The sequence below is a fragment of the Lissotriton vulgaris genome, chromosome 2_1 (genome assembly GCF_964263255.1).
Source record: "Lissotriton vulgaris chromosome 2_1, aLisVul1.2, whole genome shotgun sequence".
Lineage (NCBI taxonomy): Eukaryota > Metazoa > Chordata > Amphibia > Caudata > Salamandridae > Lissotriton > Lissotriton vulgaris.
Genome location: NC_141687.1, coordinates 915,159,050 through 915,180,926, shown reverse-complemented (window position 1 = coordinate 915,180,926; position 21,877 = coordinate 915,159,050). Strand labels below are relative to the sequence as shown.

General features: G+C 41.0%; 1 protein-coding gene across 1 annotated transcript in view; it reads right to left on the bottom strand.

The window, feature by feature from the left end:
* EPHA10 (EPH receptor A10) overlaps positions 1-21,877 on the bottom strand; it is a 1,551,477-nt gene that overhangs the window by 1,484,199 nt on the left and 45,401 nt on the right. The window contains exons 2-3 of the mRNA XM_086956448.1: positions 5,636-5,700; positions 2,843-3,512 (exon numbers count right to left, since the gene is read on the bottom strand). Of these exons, the coding sequence (XP_086812574.1) occupies positions 2,843-3,512; positions 5,636-5,700 (735 nt within the window). The remainder of the gene's footprint in view (positions 1-2,842; positions 3,513-5,635; positions 5,701-21,877) is intronic.

Below are 21,877 nucleotides of genomic sequence, written 5' to 3'. Positions count from 1 at the left end.
ATGAATATAGTGACTGGGTAATGTGAGAGAGGATTCTCTATTCTTCCTCCTAGCTGCAAAAACGGCTTCAGCTACCAGTAGGTTCCCTGCTCCTCAAGCATATCTGACTCTTCTCCTCAGACTTACAAGCAATAAGTATGAATATTATACATTGCTTTCCTCACTAATTATTATATAATAATGAAACATCGTTTCAGCTAGTTGTGCAAGCTAACTGAAAAGTCAAGTTAGAAGACATATAAAATATAGAAGTAAAATGTCTGACAAACAGCCTAGTCTGTAGAATGAAGCTTTTGATATGCTGTTAAGTAAGTAATGAGAGTTACCTGATGAATCATCCAACATACATAAATAGAAATTGGACAACAGCATTCATTGAGGCAAAATGCTTTTGAATGTAATGAGTAAAGGGTTTAAATTAATTTTGGAATCTGGAATACTGAATACCTGAAAAGACTACTGTGGAACCCCACAAATTATTCCTATCCATCAATTCCTATTTATTTCATCATCACAATGGAACTATTCAGAAATCTTCCCATGACAATACCCACTGTCATATTCAACCACATTAAATACTGGTCGGACACTAACTCAAGAAGAAAAAGAAGGGAGAAAGGAGGAGAGATCCTCTCTAAATATGAGTAGCTGAGAATAATGTACTGCAGTTTACTGTTTACTCTCATGAAGGCTTTGCTGCTTACCATTGACATATTGTGATAAATATTGAAAAGATAATATTATGAGCCATTATGTAGCTTGTCACATAGATATGGTGGTTGTCCATGCCTGTCCCATTTGTAATGGATGTCATGTATATGGTTCCTTACCAGTTTCGGTCCCCTAAATCTACCTAAATCCACATAATATCAGGTATTTATAGGATAGATTTGGGGCTCTAAATATTTCCCATATCAGACATAAGGCATTCATCCAGTTCTGCCTCCGAAGTTCTCACAAAACTTTCTTTTAACTTTCAACTACACCTCTAACCATTGTTTATTAGAACATCAACCACTTGGTGTTGGACACTAAAGTTGTGAATTACGTAGAATCATTGATTGAGACAAAAGCATTTCTTAGCTTTAATCGCTATCCTATAAAATGCTAATCAAAATTATATTCTGAACCAAATTCCATTTATATTCCTAACCAAAGCGTATCTCCTAATTCGACTTTTCACATGTGCTGTATGACTGACTAGTAGCCCACCCGTATGCTCCAACAGAAATTACATTTCTGTCATAGTGTCAGCATTCTGGGTGCTCTCCTGATCTCATCCTGGATAGAGATGGCTACATAGTCGCATAAAAGACAATGTCTCAGTTTAATGGGACTCCTTGATTTTTAAATACAAAATATTTGACAGTTATTGAAAGTTAATAAATCATTTGACCAATGTCAACAAACTAAAACTTCATGAATATGTTGATGACGTAACAATCAAGTACTATTTCTAGAAGTTCTTGTCTGTTTTAACTCCATTTTAAAACAACACATATTTCCAAGATATATGGATTCATTTTTGTGAACCTACGCAAAAATAATACAATCGGTAATATGCAGTTGTATTTACCACTTTCAGCGTGTACTTTGACACTCCCAGTGTGTAAGTAATCATGTTACACAAAAATAGAGACACAATTTATTTGGATAAAATGAAGAGCATTATTTCTTATTTCCATTTCCATAATTAAACAGAAGTCATTCAATAACATTACATTTCCACATTCCTACCTCAGTCCATGGCACTTATATTCCTGTCGTCTCCTAATTTTTCTTGATTACGTAATTAGCCCTGCCCTGCACTAGAAACTCTCAGTTCCACTTTGAGAGTTCTTGCATATTTCCACTGTTACGACCCCAACTACTACTGCTGCCGAATGCAAGACACTGAACATTCCTAAGATATGTTCCACTGCATGATTGTCGCTACAAAAGTACAATTTCAGTCCTTATGAACAAACTATGTCCTTCCTAGTGTCCTCACTCAATTGCCAAATTAATATCAGATCAGCCTTATTAAATGTCTAGAATCAGTCACCATCTTTTTAATCCGCTTTCTTGAATACATCTCCTTCCACCACCAGCCAAATGGCTCACAGTTGACCTTTGGGACGTATACAAACTCTTCATCTATGTCTTCAAATCAATCTATAATTTCCCATGGATACACCCCTTAAAATATCACTCTCTATACTCATGACCCATCCTTATTCTCATAAATCACAATACCACTTTACAATCACACACATTCTTGAATTGTCTAAGGATACTTTGTCCTCCTACAATCCGCCAGCTGGAATGTACTCGATCTGGACCAAACGTCAACGTTAGCCATGCCTGCCTTTGAAAGATCTTCCATTGCGCACAAATTTTAGTTATCAGCTACACCAATTGACTTAGGATCACCTAATTTATACTTGACTCAATAACGCATAGTGTATTACCACCTTACTTTAAACTCCAATCTTACCACTCACATAAATATGTAATCCTTAACTATTCAAAATTATTTTGCATCATCTCCTATTACCTATGCACAGTATATCTTGTTTAGATACTCACAGAGACTACATAAGCATAAACACAAATAGCACAATAAATTGTATATATGCTAATGTGGTTGGGATTTATGATATTTTTCCAACAGGAGTTGGCCATCTCTGTGCAGAAATGTTTTTCATATTACTGAAACAAAACTAACATGTTCATAGAATATTCCAATACAAAGTCAGCAAACACTTTAACTGTGTTAAAAGAATGGTCCATCAGATACATTGGACTTTGACTCAGAATAATTGTTTACAAAGAAAGTCATAATGCATTTAGTGATTTTTACCTGCACAGCTTCCATCCTTTTCTTCAAAGCCAGCACTACAAGTACATTTTCCAATAGGTACCAGCCATTCTCCTTCGGCACTGCAATGCATTCTCGGAGGATTATCCATGTCTACTTCAGAATTATTGACACAAGTCCCTCGAACTTCCACAAGAGTTGCAAACGCTGCCTCAGCAACGGTGTCTGGAAAAACTGCCAAATTTTGAATAGTAGAGAGACACTTTTTGTAATATACCCTCACAGAAACTAAGGCGACACAGGCCCCTACATCCTGAAACCCTAAATGAAAACCTCTTTTGTTCAGATGGCCAATTTCCCTCACTTCTGTGTTCAGCTTCATTTTTCGCTCTCCTAAATCCCCTTGTGTGAAACTCTCATCCGCAGCTATTGTATCAATTTTAATGTACTTGCTCTCTTTAATGTTTCTGCCCAGGTCATAATCGGATTCAATGAAGTAAAGATTGAAAGTCTCTTTGCATGTTCCGACAACTCCAGGAATACTATTACAATCCCGCAATGTGAATTTTAGTTCAATAAAGATCCTTTGGCCATTTCGCCTCATAATCCAGCCTGTTTGCAACCAGTTGTTTTGGTTTGGCTCCATCACGTTGCATACCTGGTAAGTGCGTATTGGCTTGTAGTTTTCATCTACACCACTTATTTCTTCCCACTAAATAAAAAGAAAGTAACAGAAATATGTTAAAAATATTCCATATATAATACGGACCTATGTAAAAAGTTATTGTGTTCATCTTCAAGAACAGTGTACACTCAGTAAATCTAACAACGCATAATGGTAAATAGGAAGGAGACACAGGTGGCAACATCATTTATAAATTGTAGTGTGAACACAAAAGGGCAACCAATGCAGGACTTTTCACACTTAAAAGGATGGTTGAAATGGTAGGTCTGTAAACTTGTTACGTTGCTTCTGATTGGAGATCTGCTTTCAAGTTGAACCAGTATTGTACTGGGCTGCATGAACATCTCAGACACTAAATGAAGCTTAAATAAAGGCATAAAGCAGGACAGTTTGAGCTAAGAATGACCTTTCCATCCAAGTTTACCCAAAGTTTAAGCCTTACAGATAAATGCTAGAGGACTTTTGCTATCACTCAGATTTTGTAATCTTGACATACATTGATGAGATTTAGCACATTTTGCATTTTTGTTGGGTTTAATATAGGAAATGGCAAGTGAAGCATCCTCAGCATTTAACAAAACAAAGGTATGGGTCTGAGGTGTCCTTGGACCCAGATACCCGCAAATAAAGTTATTATTGTCTAAGAGGTGCATGGTGAAACCAAGAGGTTACAGTTAAAGGTAACAACAGAATTCCACTGGAGAAAGGAAGGAATTAAACATCAAGGATCCCATCATCATGAATTGTGTATGTTGATGTGACACAGATTTGACACATTCTTGGAAGCACAAAATGTCCACATACATTGAGCTAGAGCATTAGAGACAAATGTTGAACAATGACAAAGACTTGGAGCAAGAATCAAGCCCATCCTTTTATGCACACTATGCCACTTCTGAGGTGCAATGGTTATTCCCAGATGAGGACCCGTTCTGTGCTGTACGATCAAAGCAGCATATCACTGATGAGGCCCGTACAAGGATGAACCAGGTGTGGGAATATTTGTTCTTCATTCAGGTAGGTAAATTTACACTTTTGGTGTAAGTTTACGTTTCTTTGGTACTACAAACTACAAGTTAATTGTAAGTTTACGACTATAGAGACTCGGACATTGAGTAGAGAACTCCGCATATAAAAAGACACTGTCCAACATTTTTATGTGCAGAGTTCTCCACCCCAACTACTAAGTTTCCATAGTCATACATTTAAAATTAACCTGTAGTTTGTGAATGTCAATAAAAAAAATATAAACTTGCACAGAAGTGTAATTTTACTTCTAAGAATCAGTACCATAGTATTCAGGTTCACAATGGGTCTGACTTGACATTCTGTGGTGAACTTGTCCAATTGGAGCAGAACCAAAACTAATGTGCATATTGTTGGCATCCACTGGAGACACATAGTAGGCAAAGAAAGTATTGGACTGAAATGCAGCCCAAGAGAATACCAGTAGATGAGAAGTTTGTAACAAGTTTACCCATCACCTTTTGTGTCCTAGTGTGCAATATAGAATCAGGGGAGTTGGATTTATAGCAGGTTTTCATGAGGACCAAAGATTATGTTATTTATCCCTAACTGAGTTCAGTGTATGTAAAGTATATTTATGTGGATATCCTCAAAACTTGTTATGGATCAAGCCCCTTAGCTGCACACCCCAAGATAAAGTAATGCACAGACATGCCATACTAATCATTGTATCAAAACACTGCTGTGAGATCTCGCAAAATTTGCTATCTGCATCGCAGTGATTAAGAATTTTACATAAGTAATACACAATGTGTACAATTTAAATGCCTTTGTGTAATACTTTTCTTGAGAAAAGGACCTGACAGTTCAGTAGTAATGACCTCGATATCAGACAAATAGATACTGATGATAAGTACTTTTTCAACAATTGGCTCTATTACAAAGAAATGCACCAGAAGCAGACTTTAAACCAGAGATTTTCGAAATATGTGTATGAGGGCCAGATCAATGTCAGATTTTCAGAAATCCACCTGAGAGAAGTGTGCATACTGCTAACCATAAAGCCAGCTGCAACTCATTTGCATTGTCATTGGGCATCCTCATATTCTGGCATGGATTGCAGCAACCATGAATATTCCTGCTTTAAACACAAATCACGGATACACAGAAAGGGTATTACTTACTCCATTTGATGGATGAGAAGTCCAGCCCAGCTCTGCCTGTGACTCCTTTGAATCCAGCAAAACAACTGCAAATAAAAGAGTGGCATGTTAGACAGATTCCTTAGCATGTACTCCTTCTAAAGTAAACATTGTTTTTGTTAGTGTTTACATGCAATGATAATACTGTATTGTGCATTAAAAATGCATTGTGTAGCATGGATCTGGACTTGCACATCATGTAACACTCATAGTACGGTTGGCCCTTGAGGGGATTTTATCAGTTCTTTACTTATTTAAAAATAGTTCAAAATGTTTGTCATCAACTATATGCTGTGCATGTCAATCAAACAAATAACATAAAGTACAACCCACTATATCTAATGGAATTTGATCATTAAGTGTAACTTGGAATAACGGTTCCCTTAGGACTCATTTAATACAGTTCATACCTTAGCTTGGAAGACCGAATTTGGCTACTAGCAATAATTGTATAAACATCTAGAAGCAAAAGTATGACATTTGTGATAACAATATATTTTAAAAGTTGAATAAAACCAGAGATAAAGTGCTTAGTACTCCAAGGGAACACATAAATGCATAATAGGAGAAGTATGCATTTTTACAAAATGACTTAGGGACAGCTACATTTCTGTAAGCCTCAACTGGCAATAACAATATGTCTAAATTTCAAATATTGTCCCTGGTATAAATGTACCAGCTGACATTCTCTTCTTGTGTTGAGTAACAGGGTCATTGCCAGCACATAATGGGCGGATACTTCAATTGGAGGACAGTATGGTTCTAGAGCGAGGTGAATGAGCCCAATTATTCCTAGCGACACCCCTTAATGAATAAGAAATGTATTCCTAAGGACAATTTAGTCCCACAGCACTATGGAAGAGGCATGAATTAATAACTATGGTTCAAGTGGGGAGGCAGGGAGAGGGCTGGTGTAAGGAACTGAGCAGTACTGCTCTGCCGGTGACAGCAGAGAAATAAACAATGAAGCACACACTGGTTTGAAACACAGTCTGATGTGTTTGGACTAGGGAAACAGTTTGAAATTCGGACACATTTTCGTATATTTTCATTTTTTGTGCAAAATTTGTGTAGCCGCTTTGAGGATTGAGCACTTAAACTCATCCCTGTTACTGCACTTATACGAACACTTTTTAAATGTATTATATAAATACTTGAATCCACATAAGGTTATATTAATTGCTAGTAGATACATTTGATCTACACATGATTTGTGTTAAATACATTTTAATGGAACAGTTGGTTAAGGTTACAGTACATATTAGCCAAAATAAAACAAATGGAGGCAGATGTACTACTCCAGTCTGGAATATTTGATTTAAGAAGGAAATTAAGTTAAATCAAAGAAAAGCAAGGATTAATGAAACATGTCAGTACAGATTGACATAGCTATTTTTCTAACTCACTTGGTTAATATCTCATCTTAAAAAATAGTTGTACATGTAGTGTGTACTGTTGGCCTGAGCAAAATTGTGAACTATTGTTTCATAAAATGTAACAAAATTATACAAAACTGTTCAAAAACTAATTTTGCAGTGGCTAGTAAATAAGTCAAACACCAAGGCATATGATGCCTTGTAAAGTCATGCGAGATACCGGTAGGGGTGCTGGTTAAAGGAGAAAACCTCTGCTTCACGCAAGGCATTTTTGATCCTACAAGGTTTCTTCTACTCAAAGCAGCCTCCTGCACAACAAAATAGTGGGAAATACCACCCCATGGAATTTGTAGAATTCTAAATATTTTGTGATTTTCACAACTATAAATAACTTTTTTACAAGCTTTGCTTGTTGAGGTTGATAAAGTTAGAATGGTTGTATTGATTGCTAGAGTGAGCTACAATAAACAATACAATAAACATGTAAAAAATACTTATAGAATTTGCCCTCACAAACTGTCTGGTACAATATACTAAAAAGCTCCGGTGACATTATAAAAAGAGAGGTGGCACCAATATGAACACTAAGAGAAAGATTATGAAATATAAAAAAAGAAATAAAAGCACCTATAAGTGTGCAGTAATACACAATCTTGCAGTTGCGGCTTGCATGACTCGCAAGTGGGGGGGAGGGAGGAGGAGTCATGCGTGGGTTCACGCGGGGGTTCACGCGGGGGATTAAAAAAAACGTATCTTACCGGATCCTGCGCTGGCTCCGCTCCTGGCCGGGTCCCAAGCCTCTGTTTTCCTGCTGCTTTCCCGCTCAGGAACGGGAAGCAGAAATCCTCCCTCCCCTCCCCTAAGCAAATCACAACATTGCAATGTCAGCTTTGTGATTGGTGCGGATGGCTCCCAGCCAGGCAGCCTACATAGAGAAAATGGAGAGTGCGTATGTTTGGTTTAGTCGGCCCAAGAGGGCCGACTAAACACTCAGGACCCACAGCATTGGGCAAGCCACTCCTCCCCAATACTCCAACCCACCCGCTCCAACCAGGCATATCATTCTTCTTTCTCACAACCTGAGAAGCAGAAACATAAAATGGTATTTAAAATACCATTTTATGTTTTTGCTTCTCACACTGCGAGAAAGCAGTGGGGCAACGCTCCTCTGGCCTAATGGGTGGAGCTGCCCCTGCTATCTTATCCAACGAATTCAGTCCTGACAGGAAGTTTTAAAAATACAGATCAAAGGGGTATTGCGAGCATTTCAGAACAAACAGTGAAAACTATGTTGAATTTACAGGTGCTTGTTTTCACACATTTGGACCAAGTACAAGTTGGTCATGGGAAGTCTGGAAAAATATAATAGCCATTGTTTCATTTTAAGCACATCAAATCAGTAAAACTCATCAAAGATTTGTATAAGTTAACCTCATGCGCGCTAGCGGAATTCCGCTCCTGCGCTGAGATTTTCGAAATCCTACTTTTGGTGACGAGCTGGGCTCGTCATCAGCGTGCGAGGAGGCTACGCCATGACGAGCCCAGCTCGTCATCAGCCTGGAAGGGGTTAAAGGCCAGAATTATAGAATAAGTTGTTGAAGGTTTTATTGAAGTCACAAGAACTATCATAAATTCAATTAATTTGTGTTACCTTTTTCCACATCTTCATAAGTTAGATAGATGGTCAACATTCTAAGTAGCTGGGTTGGGATAAAAGAGCATACTAATTACATCTACCACTCTTTCACAATATGCACCACTTTCTCACTTCAAGATTTCAATCACTGCATGCCCATTTATTTACTTCAGGACATTACATAGTCCTAGACAATTCTTGTGATTTAAAAGAGCAGGCTCTCTTGAAAGATCTTTGGATGGGGAATAATAAATGTGGCTGTGGAGAACCTATAGCAGTTTGAAGAGAGGTGCAGGTCTTGCCTTTGAGGCAAAAAAAATATCTTTATCAATACACGGGGATTAGGTCAAAGTTCCAGGGCTACATCATGAGAGAAAACATTATTTTATGTTAATGAAGTCCATTCAGGTGACGCCCAACATTGCCTTAGAAGATATGCAATTTTCACATGGAGTTAGAAAGGGTGTTAAGTGTACTTATTTTTGAATTATTACAGTACTTTGTCTTGTTATCTTTCATCAATACTTAGACCTTACTCTTCTCAACACTTTAATTTTTAACTTTGGATTATCAGTCTCATAAATAAATGTTTCTCAATTCATTCATGATGCTATTTTCTAGGTAGCCTAATGTAACATTTCTTGTTGAAGGATAACATTCACTCTTCATTTTTAATTCTTTTGATTTTCTCTTTGGAAAAGTTGGAAGTTTTGCGAAATTAACCTTCAAGTTTTATTTTCCTATGAACTGGAATATTTTAATTTTAGATAGGAATAAGGTTGTTCGAACAAACGTATCTCCTTATCATATAATTCTTGTTCAGTTACTGGCAGAGGTTGTATCCACGTATCCATGATTTAAGGACAATCACATAGTTGCAATGTATGCATGTAGCATAAATGGAAATTGGCAGCTGTTATGCAAAAACAACTGGTAAGAATTGTTGGACCTGATATCCTTGAAATGGTTTTCCAACATCTTTGTGCCTCACAGCCTCCTGATTTTGCTGGCTTCAGGATGCCAGCAGTCATTGTGCCACCCACTTAAATGCCCCTTTAAACATGCCATTGCAACCTGTGTGTGAAGTTTCAAACTGCCATTTTGACCGCGCAAAATAAACCTTTTGCTAGGTCTAAACCTTCCATGTTGCTACATATAAATCACCCCTAAGGTAAACCCTAAACAGCCCAGAGGACAGGGTGCAGTATATTTAAAAGTTTGGCCATGTACTTTTAAGTTTTATATATCCTGGTAGTGAAAAACTCCTAAAGAGGATTTTCACTACTGTGTAACCTTCCTCTTCCAAGCCACCCCAGTTCAAGCCCAGCCATATTCAAATCAGTCTTGACCCTGTTCCTCATGGGAACAGCCCTGCCCAAACTGCCAAGCCAGGTCTCCCCTGGAACGCAAACAAGCATCCTGGGACAGGTTTCAGGGTAACACCCCTCATCAGCCAGGCTAGCTTGAATCCTGTGGCAAAGGGAGCAAGGGACCTACGTCTGGGCATGCCTTGCCAACTTAGGGTGAACAATTCAAACACAATAAAATGATGGACGGGGCGCTGAAACTTTTCAGACACTAAACCCCAGTCTGTATTATATCTGGGTTAAATTCATCATCATTATTTTCCTCAATTCATCACCCCAGTTCAGACCAAACCATAGTTCAGACCCAGCCATAAGAAAATCAGTCTTGACCATGTTCCTCATAGGAACAGTCCAGCCAGACCTACCAAGCCTGGTCTTCCCTGGACTGGAAACATGCATCCTAAAACCGGTTTCGAGGTAACACCCCTTATAAGCCAGGCTAGCCTAAATCCAGTGGCAAAGTGAGCAAGGGACTGTCTAGTCACGTCTAGGCATACCCTGCCAACTTAGGGTGAACAATGCAAACACAATAAGATGATGGACGGAGCACTGACCTTTTCAGTCACTCACTCCCAGTCACTATCAAATCTGGGTTAAATCCATAATCGTTATTTAGCTCACTTCAACACCCAAATTCAGACCCAGCCATATACGAAACAGTCTTGATCCTGTTCCTCATGGGAACAGTCCAGCCTAAACTGCCAAGCCAGGTCTTCCCTGGAACAGAAAGCAGCATCTTGGGACCAATTTTGTGGTAACACTCCTCATCAGCCAGGCTTGCTTAAATCCAGTGGCGAAATGATCAAGGGACCCACTTCCGGGCATACCCTGCCAACTTATGGCAAACAATGCAAACACTTTAAGATGACGGACAGAATGCTGAAACTTTTCCGACACTCACCCTCAGTTACTATCAGATCTAGGTTAAATCCATCCTCGTCATTTAGCTCACTTGGCCACCCCAGTTCAGCCCCACCCATGTGTAAATCAGTCTTGACACTATTCCTCATGGGAACAGTTCAGCCCAAACTGCCAAGCCAGGTCCTCCCTGGGCCACAAACAAGCATCCTGCAACTGGTTTCAGTGTAACACCCCTCATTAATCAGGCTACTTGAATCCAGTAGCAAAGTGATTTCGCATAGCAAGCCCCGGCACTCTTTTTTAAAACTAAGGTACTCTCCTTCACTGGGTCTAACCTGGTCCTTGTATCTCCCCTGTGCTCCATCATGGTCAGCCTGAACTTGTGACTTTGTTCCGGTCTGGTGTGACTAGATAACCAAAGTTGGTGCTTTGTGCTTCTATGCACTGTTTTTCCTTAAATATTAGAAATTGCATATCTCCAGTTGTACTGAATTATAATAATTTGTTCAAATTTACTATTTTTTTTAATTTTGTTTGGTATATTTCTTGTGTTGTGTTTTCACTTCATTACTGCTTGAAGTGCAGCATAAATACTTTACATATTTCCTCTAAGTTAAACTTGACTGCTTTTGTGCCAAGCTACCAGAGGGTTAAGCACAGGTTAATGTGGGGGTTGCTTGTTTTTCACACAGACAGAGATTGTGGTTGCTGCTTGAGTAGGGTTTCACCGCTCTCAACCATTAACCAAATTTCTAACAGGAAATAACTCTTAATAAAAGAACTATTGCTGTTGTTTTTTGAAAAACAGCCTATGAGATCTTTTAAACATGATGTAGAGCACTGGAATGTTCAGAGCTCCATTGAAGACAATGGAGCAGCAGTGGCCTATATGAACTGATATAGGCCCACTACTCTCTCTCTCTCTCCCCTGCCTCATGAAAATATATTAATTAGGTAGAGGAAAAAGAAAGACAGAGGCCATGCAGAAGGACACATGCAGCCTTCACCCTGCCCTCCTCATGTAGTTCAGTCATACTAGGGCTTTCAATGGAGGGATTGCTGCTCAGGTCCCGTGTTTGCCTGGCTTGGCTGAATTACAAAAAGCAGTTCAGCCAAGCCTGGGAGAACCATGGGGATGACTTCAGCTCCTTTTCACATCTCTTGCTGTGAATGCTCAAATGCTAACAGCCGTGTCCCGGCGCACGGCTGTTACCTGTAGAACATTCACTGCAACAGCTGTGAACTAAGGCTTCAGAGCCAATGGGTTTTCAACCCCCTTGGGTTCCATGAGGCCTTTGTTATACTATTAGAACATTCTGCCCTGATAGGGTGAAATGTTCTAATAGTTGTATAGCCTGTCGTAGTGGGCTGTACTGGAAATCAAAGGCCCGTTCTTCGTCTCAGGCCTTTAACACTGGAGCAAACCTTTAATGGACAGTATAGTCAGATATGGCAGTCTACAAAGCTATTTTATGTTATGAACAATCATTCTTCTGCGACTTACTACCTTGTTAAAAGTCAGAAGAAGTTCAGTATACACATTGGAAAAAAGTATGACTTTGAAGGTGTACAAAGGTGTCAGTACTCTTGGAAGTACGAAAATGTCTTTGGGGAAAATATTGAGTAATGTATGAACAATGACTAGTTTATCCTGGGGTCCATTACAGGTGGGCTAGAAAAAGGTCCAGTAACTAACACCACCACCCCCAGATTTACTGATATTATGGCTAATGAAACTCCATGGGCAAAAACACTCCCCATTATGAGTTTTTGTGTAATAATATGTGGAAATCTGAGTTTCTATGAATATGTTCATGTTTTTTCTTGGTATTTCACTGGATGTTACTTGCTTTCAGAAAGATGTGTTTGTGTGAAAATGCTGGACACTTGGGTGCTTCTTTACAAGGAAGTGGCAAAGCAAGGCATTAGCCTCCCTGACTTAATGCAACGCTCTGCCACTTCTGAAATGCAGGGATGCACAGAATTTACAAGATTGTGGTGCAGCCTTGCATTTCCCCCTGTGCTGGCGCTAATTTAGCTGCCTAGCGGCAATGCAGGCACCCTTTCACCATAGTGCAATGGTTCCTGAATTGATGGGAATGATTGTTTATGTAGAGGAAGATGTCCCTTCCTGCACATAAACAATCTGAAATGGCGTTTTGAAACTTCTATGGGTGCTGCTAAATGCAGCACACATAGAAGTTGTGGAACTTGGGGGCATATTATCAAGGGGGTTTATCTCCGCTTTTTTGGCTTTAAAAGCCAAGAAAGCGGAGATAGAATTATCTCCCTATTACCTAGCTGTTGCTAACACCAGTTAGCGACAGCTAGTAGGAGATAGCGACCATCTTGGGCCCCACTTTGCATGTCAGTGATATTTATCACTAATGACATGCAAAGTGGGCGTGCCAAGATGTTAGCGACTGGAAACAGTCGCTAACATCACTATCTCCTATTACCAACTTTTGGAGATATTCGCGCTAAGCATGAATATCTCCAAAAGCTAACACCTGCCCTGAGCAGTTCTTAGCCATGTTATCCAATGGGAGGTGGATAACATTGCTAAGAGCATTAGCTCGGTAATGTATGAATATCGCTGACTTTTCAGCGATATTCATGCATTGCAGCCGTTTTTTATAACATTTGCGATAAACCTTGGTAATAACAAGGTTTATCTGCGATAAAAATCGCCGCAGCTCAGCGGTAAATTTTTGTCTCTAACCAAGCAATAGCGATAATTATCGCTATTGCTTGGTAATATGCCCCGTCATTTTTTTAAATGTTTATGTGCAGAAAGGGACACCTTCCTGCACATAAACAATTAACAGCGTATTGCTGTTTCTATGTGTGCTGCACGAAGCAGCACACATGGAAATAGTAAAAACTAGGAGAAATAAAAAAATTCTACTTGTTTCGCCAGGGTAAGACCAGGTTTTCCCTGGTCTTAATTTTGGCGCAGCCCCATATTTACGCCACCCTCGAAAATATGGAACAGCGTCAAAATCAATAGGTGTTGCGGTGGAACGTCCAACACAACACCCATTGTCCACCACTTTCACCCTAAGTATTGCATGAAAGGGTGCCTTATTCACAAGGCGGCGTTAAGCCGGATCACTGACATAATATCGAATACACAAATATAGAATTACCAAAATATCGAAGAAAAAATATAGAATGCAAAAATATCAAATTCCTATCTACAAACAGGTAAGTACAAAAATATTGAATCAAAAATATAGTTTTAAAAAATATAGTTAGTCAAAATATCGAATTTTTATAAATGTCTTAAAAGTAATTAAAATTAATGAAATAATAAATATAAAATTTACTATTACCACTCCAGTGAGTGCAACAGTAGGGAAAGCATTGGATAGCCTAGGGGTAAAAATTACTATTCCCACTCCAGAGAGTGCAACAGTAGGGAAAGCGTTGGATAGCGTAGGGGTAAAAATTACTATTCCCACTCCAGAGAGTGCAACTGTAGGGAAAGCGTTGGATAGCGTAGAGGTAAAAATGACTATTCCTACTCCAGAGAGTGCAACAGTAGGGAAAGCGTTGGATAGCGTAGGGGTAAAAATTACTATTCAATATTAAATTACTTACCTTCGATTTTATATTTTTCACCACTATAATCTGTCCATTCGATATTTTGTCCATTCTATATTTTTACTTCGATATTTCGGTAATTCTATATTTTGAATTCGATATTTTGTCTTGTTACCGTTAAGCCACATGAAGTGAATTGTGAATAAGGCAAAGTCTCTATCACCACCACACCATCGAGAAAAGTGACATTGTGGTGGCGATATGGGCTTGTTAATGTGCCCAGTGGACTTAATGATGATGTAATCTAAATGGGGCTGTTAACGTCTGCTACTGGCACCACTCTTCCTTTAACAGCTTACTGTGATACTGGGCCACTTGTAATGAAGCCCTAAGAGAAGGAAATAGAGAAACTTGAAGAGTAAAAACCCGGATGAAGGAGAAAAAAGCTCTCTGAAATGCACAGGCTTGATTATATTATGCCAGAATATATTGAAAGGAATAATGCAATATTGCATTATATTGGAAAATGATAATCATTTTACCTACTACATGCTGATATACACAAATACAACAGATCTTGATTAACCCCTTCGGTGCTTATGTCGGAATGGTTCCGTCATGAGTTTCAGTGGTCCTGTGTTCATGACGGAACCATTCCATCATTAGAACAGAGGCACCAAATCTCTCTGCTGCAGACATCAGAGGGATTTCCCTTTTTTTATTGGCCTTAGGCGATTGGGGAAGAACTTCCCTAACCTCCCGAGGCCAATTTATATTTTCATTGCAATGCTGATCTCGCGCATGAAGTGATGACGTAATTGTAATGAAAATGAAACTGAAATGAGCCAAGAGGCTCATTTCAGTTTCACTTTCTACATGCTCAGGGGGTATCTCAGCCCCCTGAGCATGTAGAAAGTCAGGAGGGCAACCCCCAAGCAGGGATCCACCCACTAGGCACCAGGGATGCGGGAGCAGCCCCATGGGCAAGGGCCTTTGCTCCCCTCATAATATTTTGGGCAAATGTAGTCTTTCTGCACCCCCTGGGGACAGATGGGGCAGTAGCTTCCAATCTGCCACCCAGGGGGTTCAGAAAGCCCACTAGATACCAGGGATTTTTGTTTACATTTTATTTAGGGGTTGGGGCTGCCCAATATGTGCATGCCAATGCCCACATCCCCATCGTCATAAGAACACAATTCTCCTTCCCCCCCTGGGGGGCATAAAGCCCACTAGATACCAGGGATTTGATTGTAAATTATAATTAGGGATGGGAGCTGCCCAATATGGGCATGCCAATGCCACCACCCCTCCGCCAACAAAGTTCCAGTATTTCTGCCCTCCCTGGGGGGCAGAAATTCTACTAGAAACCAGGGATTTATTTTAATATGTAAATTGGGATGCAGGCTGCCCATTTTGGTCATGCCAAAGCCCCTAACCTTCCCCTGCACAATAGCAGTCGTTCTGCCTCCGCTGGGTGCAGATGAGGGCAGTAGCCCCCAATCTGCCCCCCCCGGGCAAAAACCCACTAGAAGCCAGGGCTTTTTTAACAATTACGTTAGGGTTGGGGGCTGCCAAAGATGGGCATGCCAATACCCCCCCCACCCCCACAAAATTCCAGTCTTTCTGTCCCTGTGTGGGCAGAAAGCACCCTAGACACCAGGGATTCTTTTTTTATAGGCCTGGGGTGCTGGCTACCCAGAATGGGCATGCAAATGCCCCCACCCTACCCCCACAAGGAAAACTAAAGACTTGCTGTCCCTCCAGGAGTAAGATGGGGGCAATAGCCCCTGATATGCCCCCAGGAGCGAAAAAAGCCTGCTAAGCGCCGGGGATTTTTTTATATAGGTAGGGGTGTGGTTGCCCAGAATGGGTATATCAAGGCCCCCAACCCGATAAAAAATTATACAGTCTTTCTGCAATCCCCAGGGAGGCAGATGGGGCAATAGCCCTTCTTCTGCCCCCCCCCCGCCAGGGTGGGACAGAATGCTCACTAGCCACCAGGGATTTTTTTTCCAAAGTTCTTGGTGGTGGTTGCCCAGAATTAACATGCCAATGCTCCACCCCCCCCAAAAAAAAGATGCCAAAGCCTTCATCCCCCCCCACCCCAGGAGGCGGATGGGGCTGAAAGTCCACTAGGCACCAGCAACTATGCTGGCTTTTCTATTAAGGTTGGGGCTTCCCAGAATGTGCATCCCAATGCCCCCATCCATCCAAAAGAATAGCCACAGTCTTTCTGCCCCCCTTGGGAGCATATCAGGGCAATAGCCCTCGATCCCCCCCCCCCCGGGGCGGCAGAAAGCCCACTAGGCACTGAATTTTCTTCAGGATACGCCTACCTGTGGATTTTGTGCCCTAACGCAGCCGGCACATAGGGAAATATAGCAAACGTGTACATTTTCGAAAACTAGACACCAAGGGGAATCCAGGATGAGGTGACTTGTGTGCCTTTTACCAGGTTCTGTTACCCAGAATCCCTTGCAGACCTCAAACTTAGTCTAAAAACCTACATATTCGTCACATGATTGTAGTGGAAAGTCCTGTAATCTGCGTGGATCCACAAAAATTCCACCCACTCTGCGTTCCCCAAAGGCTTCTGAGAAAAATGGTACCTCACTTGTGTGGGTAGGCCTAGTGTCCGCGACAGGAAACGGACTAGAAAACAACGTGAACACACCACATTTTCTAAGTGAAAACTGACCCTTTTTTGGAGAGTGCCTAGCAGTAGATTTTGAAAAGTAGCTCTACAAGCACCTGGGGAAACCCAGAAAACCTATACATTTCTAAAAACGATACACCCAGGGAAATCCAGGATGGAGTGACTTGTCTGGCTCTCACCAGGTTCTGTTACCCAGAATCCCTTGCAAAGCTTAAAATGTGTAAAAAAAAACACATTTTCCTCAAATTTCTGTGGTGGAAAGCTGTGGAATCTGTGTGGATCCACAATATTCCACTCATCTCACATTCCCTAAAGACTTCAGAGAAAAATGGTACCCCACTTGTGTGGGTGGGTTAAGTACCCGCGACAGGCAAAGGCCCAAAACCTAGTGAGGCGACATCAAAATTACCTAACCCAAACCAACGTGGTTTTCAAGTAGGGTCCAATGAGTTTTTGGGCTCTGGGTTAGGCGGCCAGCTAGGGAAGCCTACCAAACCCACACATTTATGAAAACTAGACACGAGTGGGATTCTAGGGAGGCATGGCTTGCATGGAACTCCCAACATTTTCTTACCTAGAATCCCCTGCAAACCTCAAATTTAGCTGACAAAATTACTTTTTCCACTCATTTTTGTGTGGTAAAGTTGTGGCATCAGCAGGGTGACATAAATGTCCTACCACCCAGCGTTTCCCCAGGTCTCTTAATAAAAATGGTGCCTCACTCGTGTGGGAGGCCCAAGTACCAGCGACAGGCAAGGGCCCAAAACATACTGAGGCGACATCAAAATTGTCTATCACAAAACGACCTGGTTTTGCAAGGGGGTCACCTGGGTTTTTGGCCTCGTGCTCGGTGGCCAGAAAGGGAAAACTACCAAATACAAACATTTCTAAAAACTAGACACCCGGGGGACTCCAGGGAGGTATGGCTTGCATGGATCTCCCAATGTTTTTTACCCAGAATCCCCTGCAGACATCAAATTTAGCTGAAAAAATCACTTTTCCTCACATTTTTGTGTGGGGAAGTTCTGGCAGCACCGGACTGACACAAATTTCTTACCACCCAGCATTGCCCCAGGTCTCCTGATAAAAATGGTGCCTTACTCGTGTGGTAGGCACAAGTACCCGCGACAGGCAAGGGCCCAAAACGTATTGAGGTGCCATCAAAATTGCCTATCACAAACCAACATGGTTTTCAAGGGGGGTCCCATGAGGTTTTGGCCTCTGAGTTAGGCGGCCAGCTAGGGAAGCCTACCGACCCCACACATTTCTGAAAACTAGACACCCGGGAATTCCAGGGAGGTATGGCTTGAATGGATCCCCCACACTTTTCTTACCAAGAATCCCCTGCGAACCTCAAGTTTAGCTGGAAAAATCACATTTTCCACACATTTTTGTGTGGGAAAGTTGTGGCATCACCAGGGTGACACAAATTTCCTACCACCCAGCTTTCCCCCAGGTCTCCCAAAAAATATGGTGCCTCACTCGTGTGGGAGTCCCAAGTACCCGCGGCAGGCAGTACCCAAAACGTATTGAGGCGACATCAAAATTGCCTATCACAAAACGACCTGGTTTTCCACGGTTGGTCACCTAGGTTTTTGGTCCCATGCTTGGCGGCCAGCTAGGGAAACCTACTAAAACTCACACATTTCTGAAAACTAGACACACAGGCGGATTTCAGGGAGGTATGGCTTGTGTGGATCCTCCATTGTTTTCTTACCCAGAATCCCCTGCAAACTTCAAATTTAGCTGAAAATATCACTTTTTCCATATAATTTTGTGTGAGAAAATTGCGGCATCACCGGGCTAACACAAATTTCCTTGTTCCTTCAGGTCTCCCGATAAAAATGGTGCCTCACTTGTGTGGGAGGCACAAGTACCCACGGCAGGCAAGGGCCCAAAACGTATTGAGGCGCCATCAAAATTGCCGATCACAAAACAACCTGGTTTTGCAAGGGGAGTCACCTGGGTTTTTGGCCCTGTGCTCGACGGCCAGCTAGGGAAACCTACCAAACCCACACATTTTTGGGGGTTTCCAGGGAGGTATGGCTTGTGTGGATACCCCAATGTTTTCTTACCCAGAAACCCCCTACAAACCTCAAATTCAGCTGAAAAAAGCACAATTTTTATCAGGAGACCCAGGGGAACGCTGAGTGGTAGGAAATTTGTGTCCGCCCGGTGATGCCACAATTTCCCCACACAAAACTGTGTGAAAAAGTGACTTTTTTCAGCTAAATTTGAGTTTGCAGGGGATTCTCGGTAAGAAAGCGTTTGGGGTTCCACGCAAGCCATTCCTCCCTGGCATCCCCCGGGTTTTCAAAAATGTATAGCTTTGCTAGGTTTCCCTAGGTGCCGGCAGAGCTAGGCTTCGAAAAAACATCAGCTAGGCCTTATGTAAAAAAAGGGTCATTTTTCACTGTGAAAATTTGCTGTGTCCACCTTGCCTTTTGGGCCGTTTCCTGTCATGGACACTAGGCCTACCCACACAAGTGAGGTACCATTTTTCTCAGAAGACGTTGGGGGACGCGACGTGAGTGGAATTATGTGGATCCAAGCAGATTCAAGAACTTTCCACCACAGAAATGTGCGAAAATTTATTTGTTGACAATGTTTCAGGTTTGTAAGGGATTCTGGGTAACAGAACCTGATGAGAGCCAGTCAAGTCACTCTATCCTGGATTCCCCTGGGTGTCTAGTTTTAAAAAATGTATAGGTTTGTTAGGTTTACCTAGGTGTTGGCAGAGCTAGGGTTCAAGGACTACAGCTAGGCACTTTGCAAAAAAAGGGTACATTTTCACTGTGAAAATGTGGTTTGTCCACGTTGCATTTTGAGCTGTTTCCAGGGCCTACCCACACAAGTGAGACTTAGGGTAACACACAATTGTAGAGCTACTGTTACCTATTGACTTTCGAAGCATTTCTGCCTTCCAAATGAAACACAATGTGTAAAAAAGAAGTCATTTTGAAAAATGACCTATAATTCTCATGCTAGTATGGGTACTCCCAATTTCGGAAATGTGCAAATATCTACTGTTTGTAAACTCTAAATTTTGTTCCCATTTCAGAAATACATAGGTGTCTTTCATACCGATTTTTTCATGTATATATTTTCCCAAAATATTTCTATGTACCCGGTACATAATGAAAAACCATATAGAGGCCGGTAGTTATACCTGGTTTTAATAGCTCAGAGAGAAATCTGTTTGAAGTAGAAAGAACCGCGGCCCCCAAAGTGTGAGGCCTGCTTAAAATCTGCATTTGCCATGGCCCGTTTGGACCAGGGGAGAAAGTGAGAGTGGTGTGAACATCTGGCAGGCCCTAGTATCATGGGGTAGGGATCTGAGACTGGTATAGTTTCTCTTAATTCCCCATGGTCCTATGATTACGCCAAGCTTCCAACAAATGGGCTGGTCTGGATGGCCTAAGCAAATGCAGTAGCCACAAGGTGCACAGTTTGGAATGACAGCTTCTTTTTAAGAATTGCAGACACTTATTGATGAGATGAGGACAAAAAACATTGCAAGACGCTGCTCAGTAATTGGCTCTGGGTTCATTGGGTTCTTGGTGGACCTACAAGTCCTATGTATCCCCACAACTAGAAAGGTCCAGCAAATGTAACAGTATATTGCTTTCAACCAGCTGTTATAATTAGAAGTTACAGGCTGTTTTTTCAACGAATTTTCAATTTTTCCTATATTTAACTGTTAGTTTCTATAAAGAAACCTTGAAGGATCTACACAAATGACCCCTTGTTAAATTCAGAATTGTGTCTACTTTTCTAAAATGTTTAGCTTTCCAGGGTCCATTATTGCTTTCATACCCATTTCTAGCATTAACTGGAAAGAGGTTGAAAGCACAAATAATAGCAAAAATAGGCTATGTTCCAGAAACATGCCAAGATTGTGTAAAAGATTTTGGTTTTCTGACAAAAGTCTGCTTGTCTCTGAAAGCTGGGAAGATGGTGATTTCGGCACCACAACCCCTTTTTTTTTAAAACAGACGCTTTCGTCTGTAGCCCTTTTTTCCCATTGAAAAAAAACAACAATATTTAGCTGTATATTTGCTAATTTCTTGGTCCCCTCCAGAAGAATCCACAAACCCTGGGTACCTTTAGAATCCCCACGATGTTGGGAAAAAAGTATGCAAATTTGACTCAGATACCTCAAGTGGTCAAAAAGTTACAGGGGCCTAAGTGCAAACTACCCCAAATAGCCAAAAAAAAGGCTTAGCACGGGGGGGGGGAGGCCTAGCAGCGAAGGGGTTAAATAATCAATATTTTAAAGTCTGAACATGTTGCAATTACTTTTATTCTATTAACCAGAGACAAGGAGCTTTTGGGGTAGTGCATATGGTGGAGAATTGGCTCAGGCAAGAATTAAGTAAAACGAGTATTAAATTATTCAGGCAATAAGAATTAACAATGGTGGTAGTAGCATTCCCTGTCTAAGGTTTATCAAATCCGCATTTGCTGACTTAGGGCCCCCAGATTTGTTTAGGCTTCCTGAACTAATTGTTTGCGCTGGTCTACAATGGGCGAAAAGGCAACATATATCCTTAGTAGGAGAGGACAGAGATGAGGAAAATGTGCAAGCCATCCATGTGTATTTATGCTACACTGAAAATGTCTATGACCAATCAACATCATAGATTTTTGCTAACAAAATTTAGATTACATTTATTACATTGTCTCTTAGCAGAACCAAAGGTTTGGAACAAATTTGAAAACTTAGGGCAATAAAGCCTTGATTTATACTGAGACACTATGCACTTTGTAATGTTTTGTGAG